We start from the raw sequence: 7,173 nt of genomic DNA, 5'->3' as shown, positions 1-7,173 counted from the left end.
AATCCATTTTAAAACTATAGTTACTTATTGAATCTATTAAAGTTTATTGGCCACAACTAATTGGGATTGGTTGAGTGGTCAGTTCATTTATGTACTTAAATAAGTATCAAAGATTTAAATCTCACCTTATGCATAGAATAACAAAAAAAAAAAAAAAGTTTATTGGCTACACAAGGTACATTATCTTTGTTTTCATCATCAAATTTGTACCCAGAAAAGCATTCCATAAATGAAAATTGACTCAAGTGAGACTGGGGTGAGAAATCCACAACTTGAATTGAATTGCCTCAATACAAACACTCATTAGTCACACAAACCAAAGTTCCTCCAATTTAAGTTTGTAACAATTGGATACAACGCTTAGAGAGTTGCATGTTTATAAATCATCACAAACATGGTATATCTATAAATAATAAAATACAGCAATATCACTATGTAAGAAGAACCACCAAAAATTGTACAATGATATAATAATTTTTTTTTTTAAGAAATGTTTTCGTAAAGACTGATTTTTTCTTATACTCATTTGTAGGTCCTTATTATAAAATAAAATGCGATTCCAACTCACAAGTGCTATCTGAGTACAAGAAAAATAAGGAATCAGGAATCGTATACATATCGTTGTTGTTTAAGGTCTTGGCTTGACGATTGCTCTTAGAGGTTCTTTCATGACCACAGTGAACTCAAGCTTGCCAGAGAAATCGATGTTCTTGCCAGGTGGATAAGCACTCCATTGAAACTCCTGAACCATCCGAGCCAGCATGAGATGAATGTGCACTGTCCCCATGGCCAAACCAGGGCATATCCTTCTCCCAACACCGAACGGCATCATCTTCACTCCAGTCACTCCAGTTATGTCTGCTTCTTCACCGCCTGTGATGAACCTATCTGGGTCAAACTTCTCAGGGTTTGACCAGAGCCTTCTGTCCTCACCTATATATATGTCCCACAAATACAATATGAATAACGCTAATGAATATTTATAGATATCTTAATCAAATTTTTATAGTAATTTTCTCAAAATTATGTTAGATCATTTCAGAATGATAGATTGAATGAACAATATTATTGTTAGTTTGAAAGAGCAGTCACAAACAACGCAAGAATGTTTGGGTAACAATTAAGACACGTTATGAAGCCTCCTTGGGGAGAACCTGGACAACAACACCCAAATTTCATTTTCTTGTATTGATTGTTCAGTTTAACCCTTTTCAAAATTTTTATTTAGTTTTTTTTTTATAAAATTATTTTTTTTGACTCTTCTGAAGTTCAACTGATATAAACTCAGGAAGCATTTATACACTCTGCTCTTACAGAGAGAATAAATTTGAAGAACAAGTTTGATTATGAAAAACAATTTTATAATATTAATAAAAAATGTTAGGTGAATAAATTATTTTTGTAATTAAGTCTAATTAAATATTTTTTTCTTTTTTTTTATGCTTCTCTGGCTCTCTTTTTTCTCTTTTTTTTATCTTCAATTAAAATTTGTTGTTATTAATTTTTTAAGCTATTAGACCCACTTAGTTAAATTTAATTATCAAAATGACTTGATCATATAGCATCACTAATAATAATATTTGATGTATAAACAAATACACACATAAAATTGAAGTATTTGTTAATAAGAAAAAGTTTAAAAATCAATTTTTGTAAACCAATATTTAACCCACATTTTGTTATTTTTTATATTTTTATGAGGAGTGCTAAAATCCCATCAAATTTTATTATTTAGCTAACAATAACATTTTTTTACACAAATCCAAAAAAGTGTTGAAGCTGGCAATGAAAAAGAAAATGAATGTTAATTACTGACCGATGGCGGGGGTGTAGACCTCAACATTTGCAAAAAGGGGAATATGATATCCACCCAAAGTTGTAGGCTGAGTAACAGCATGTGTTAGCACAAAGTGCGTTGGAGGATGCTTCCTGAGAAGCTCCTTAACCACCGCATGCAAATACGGCATCTTTTCTATGTCCTTCTCATCCACCCTCTTCTCCCCAACACATTCCGTTATCTCTCTGTAAAGCTTTTCTTGGACTTCCGGATTAGCAATCAGCTGCGCTATCCCCCATTCCACCGCCGTGGCCGTCGTGTCTGTTCCCCCGTTCAGGAACTCTGAGCAGAGGGAAACCAATTCATCATTTGAAGGACCAGATTTCCTCCCTTCAACCTTCAGATCGAACAGTGTGTCAAGGTATGAGAATGTTGTTGCGATTTCGTCGGAGCCTGGATTCTCTATAGCTCTTCTTCTCTGTTCAATCAACGGTACAATGAAATCCACCTGTTCCTTTCGAACTTGTAACGCTCTTTTCCTCTGTTTCGAGAAGAAAGGACTCAGGATCGGAAGGTAATCATCGAGTCTTGGATTCAGAGTTATGAGAACGTTCTTCATCACTTCATCTATTTTCTCCACCTTGTGTTCTTCCATGTCGAGGCCAAAACACATTGCAACGAGGATACAAAACGTCGCGAACCTCGCGTCTTTGCGGACGAAGACAACGCCATTGTTGTTCTCTGCTTCAGTTCTGAGGCGGTTGATGAGCTTCTCCATGGCCTTGTCCCTCACGGTACGGAACTCCCTCAGCCTGGTGGAGCTCAGCATGTTCTGAACCATGTTCCGCCGCAGAGACTTCCAAACCGGTCCGTAAACGGCGGCGTTAACGGTGAACTTGTTAGAGCTGAAGATAGTCCTGGTAGGATTCTCCGGCGGCCTTGACGCATACATGGCGCCTTTCTGGATCATGGCTTCGTGGACGAGCTTGGCATCGGTGAGTATAATCATTGTTCTTGTCCCCATTTGAAGAGTGAAGATTGGACCATAGATTGATTTGAGGTCATTGACGTAGTCAAAGAAGGGCTTGCCGGAGCGGGCGAATTGGAAGAGGTTTCCGACAATAGGCCAGCCGGCGGGACCCGGAGGAAGGTTGAGTTTCTTGGATTTGGTTCGGTGAGTGAGTAAGAAAATGAGGCATGATAAGAGGAAGGCCAAGAGAGTGAAGATAAGGTGGTAGTAAGAGGAAAGATCAAGAGATGAGAAAGAGATAGACATTATTGTGGCCATTTTTTGAGGATGAATTGAAGCAATGTGGAAGATGGGGAATTGGGGATATAAGAAGTTGAAGTGTGCTTGAAATTGCAGGTGAGTTCAATTAAAGCCACCAGAATGGCCAAAGGTAGTTGTGTTGCTGCTAAATACTGTTGGTTAAGCAACAATTATTTATCAAATTTCTGATTGTGACGTGTGTTACCAGTACCCACTACTTTCCTTCCCGCAGCCAATTTACCAGGAAATTTAATTTTCATGTAATCTAAAATAAAAATGTTATTGGTACACTATAATTAATTATTAATATATATATAGTTTAATTTATTTTAATATATATTTTATACTAATAATTTATTTTAATAGTTGATTTTGATATATACTTAACATAATTAAATCTAAAAAATAATTTTATAGGTTTAATTGCCAAACGTCATTTTAATATAAATAATTATTTTTTTCATTGATTACGAAAATACTAAATAATCATTTAATAAATAAATATAATTAAATAATTATGCAAAATATTTTATAATTATATTAAAATTAAAGTCCATGTAATAATTAAATACTTAATTTATATTATATATATATATACCGACTTCTGTTATATACTCAATCCTTATGTAAGTACTAAGTAGGGATGGTTATGTCAATTTATATTTTTTACAATTATATAAATATTTTTTAAAATTCTCTTAATACATAGGTATATCTTTTGTTTGGAAACTGTTATTATCAGAGAGTAAATTACGTCTAATTAATTTCTTAAGGCAAATAATGGCTTTTTCTCATTTAAATAAAAAAATTAATTATTTACTAATTTAAATACAAATACAAAAATATATTATTTTGTGTATTTAATTATATTATTGAAATCAAGAAAAACAAAAATAAAAGACGGTATTTTTGCACCCTAGACTATAAAAACGAAATAAAATTATCAACTATTTTCGTCTACCTAAACGGCGAAAATGAGACAGAAAAGTTTTACGACTACATGGACTCAATGTTTGCGAAAACAGTTTGTATGTGTGTGGATGTTTGTTGGATTAATAATTGAATAAAATAAAAAACCAAACAACTTCTTTTTATATACAATGTCTCATCAATCTGATATTTCACTAATTCTATAAAAAAAAAGTAACTTTTAACCATCAAAATCTTTTTTTTTTGTTTAATTATTCTGTCGGTCTTTATGATTTTGCAAAATTTTTAATTAGATTTTTATACTTTTTTTCTAATTAAATTCTTGTACTAAACTTTTTTTTTCAACTAGGTTTCTCTTAATAGTAATTGGCTTAATTATACAAGAACTCAACCAAAAAAAATTTGATGCAGAGATTCAAATAAAAAAAAGTAAAAACTCAATTGAAAAAAAAATTAGTACAGGACCCAATTAAAAAAAAATATAAAAATCTAATTAAAAATTTTATGAAATTATAAGAACTAACAGAATAATTAAACCTTCTTTTTATCTAAATTTAGCTCAAATCAATTGAAAATTTTTATATTTGATTTGTGGTATAAAAAATAAATTACAAAAAAAAATTGAGGGAATCATCTTAAGATACTCCCAACGAAGAAGATGCAACTTTATACATGTTAACTATAAAAAATGTAATGAATAATCAAAATTTAAAAATAATTTGTTTTCACAGTTTAAGTGTACGAAAATAATTGATAATTTTATCTTATTTTTCATGGTCTAGCTATTCGAAAATGTAATTTTCTATTTTCATTTTTCTTAACTACAAAAATACAACTAAATACATAAAATAGTATACTTTTGTATTTGTATTTAAACTAATAAATAATTAATTTTTTATTTAAATAAAAAAACCGGCAAAAAATAGAAACATATTGAATAATTATAAGATTTGAAGTTAATTTTAATAATATAAATATTTTATATAATTATTTAATTATATACATAAATACTTTTACCATGTACATAAAAAATAAATTCATAAATAATTTTTTTTAGCTTCTTTATTGTAAAAATCAGCAAATTTCTCTCTAAAACAAAACGATTTATTTGTTAGTAATCCTTAGTATACGTTTTCTTTTTTAAACAACTTTATATTTTAACTATGAAATCGTTGCCCAAGAAAATCATAAAATGTAAGACTCAAATTAACGAACTCTATACTTTATTTATTATGAATTCTATTTTATCTTTCATATTGGTTGAGAAGAATTTTTTATCATTATGACAAGAAATTAAAAACAATATATAAGTAACATTATCCATTAAAGAGTCACATTAGTTTCAACATGTTAAATAAATGGTATTACACGTCATGATATGATTTAAAAAAAAAAAAGAAACAAAGCAAACAAAACATTATAAAAAAAATAATGTTAAAAAGATAATAATTTAAAAATATTTTATTTAATTTAATATCTATAATTTTATGTATATAATATTTAAAATTATATATTTAATAAAAAGTAATTAATAAATATAAAATAAAATAATTTTAAACTAATTTTGATTGATTTTTATTGTATTTTAAATATTTTGAAAAGAAAAAATAAAATAAAATAAAGAAAAGAAAAAGGGCGTAGGATGGCTTGTGATTCTGACAGGTAATTAATGGACTCAACGACTTAGTTGAAGAGAGATAGAGTGAATTTCCTTTTAGATAGCATGGAAAATTTATGACTGCCTACAATTGAACAAGTGAGCACAGCACAGCACCTTTTTCTAGAGGCTGTAAGCAGCAAGAAAGTAATTGGAATTCAAGTCAAAGTAGACTACTTGAAAGTCTCAGACCAGAGTAATCGCCAATGACTCGGAAAGAAATTAAGGTCAACTTATTAGAGAAATTTTGAATAATTTTTATATGCTTTTTTTTTTAGTATATTTACATTCTAAAAATATTTTACATGAATTTTACTTAAAAGTTAATCTTTTAATAGGGTAAAGTATATTTTTAATTTTTAAAAATTATGAAAATTTTTTAAAATATTATTAATTTTATTTTGTTTTAATTTTGTTTTATAAGTTTTACAGTTTTTTTTTAAATTTAAGATTAAATTCAACAACAATTTATAAGAACAACCGTTAATACAAACAAATTAAAGATAGTTGTCATGTTATTACAACTTCGAACTCAGATAACCCTTTAAAAATGTTGCTTATAATAAGAAAAAATGTTGTCTTTGGTCAAAGGCAACACTTTTCGATAAAACGCAATATTTTTTGGGAGTTGGCTATATGGCCGTTACCTTTGGTCTAATGCAATGCTTTTGTGTATCAAAGAGAACCCCTTTTTATGGCAACCTTCAAGAAACATTGTCTTTTCTACAAAAAAAAAAAAAAAAAAAAAAAAGCAACTCTATGTAAGGGTTACAATGCTTTAACAAAGATTTTATGACAACACTTTTTATGAATTGTATTTCTAATATATAAAAGAATACTTGTCCAAATTTTTTTAAGTTGTCTTTTTATATACTTAAAGCAACACTTATATGAATTTTTTTTGGTTATTTTTTTATATATCTAAAGCAACACTTGTCCAAATTTTTTTAAGTTGTCTTTTCATAAACCTAAAACAACACTTATCTAAGTTTATTTGTAGTTACTTCTACACATTATATTATTTATTAGCACACAGAAATTTAAATTACAAAGTGTAGTAGTTATTGCTTACAAAGGTATACCTGCTTATAACAAATTCTTAAATAATGTCTATTTTTTATTATTAGTACAATTAAGAAAGCAAATTAAAACAAATAGTATGTAAAGAGTTAAAAAAAAACTTTCTAAAATGCCTCTAAACATAATCAATGCATTTAGAAATTCTATTTTCATAGTAAATTTTAGAAGCTTCTTACCAATACGCACTCGTCTAGGAGTCAAGACACTATTATCACCAAAAATGGCATTCTTATTTACAGAGCTCACGGAAAAGAGGTGAGACAGGGAAAGAAGAGGAAAAAGGAGAAGGAGAAGGAAGAAGAATTTTTCAACGGTGGTAGTTCAATGCAGAACGAGGAGCGCACCGCGTCGTCGTCGTAGAACAGCGTGCGAGGAGAAGATGACCGCGCCGACGCGCCCGTGGAGGAGAGCACCACGTAGTCACTGTATGTGGAGGAGAGCACCGCGATCGAGAGCTGC

The 7,173-nt window shown here is 29.6% G+C and overlaps 1 protein-coding gene across 1 annotated transcript; it reads right to left on the bottom strand.

Annotated features, from left to right (window-relative positions):
• Window positions 1-257: 257 nt before the first annotated feature.
• Window positions 258-3,331, bottom strand: LOC112777159 (cytochrome P450 77A3). Its single transcript, XM_025821456.3, has 2 exons — window positions 1,817-3,331; window positions 258-933 (listed from the first exon to the last, which is right to left on the bottom strand). The coding sequence occupies exons 1-2, from the start codon at window positions 3,063-3,065 to the stop codon at window positions 629-631; spliced, it is 1,554 nt and encodes a 517-aa protein (XP_025677241.1). The 5' UTR covers window positions 3,066-3,331; the 3' UTR covers window positions 258-628.
• Window positions 3,332-7,173: the final 3,842 nt, after the last annotated feature.

This window comes from Arachis hypogaea, chromosome 19 (assembly GCF_003086295.3).
Source record: "Arachis hypogaea cultivar Tifrunner chromosome 19, arahy.Tifrunner.gnm2.J5K5, whole genome shotgun sequence".
Lineage (NCBI taxonomy): Eukaryota > Viridiplantae > Streptophyta > Magnoliopsida > Fabales > Fabaceae > Arachis > Arachis hypogaea.
This window is presented reverse-complemented; position numbering and strand designations above follow the sequence as displayed.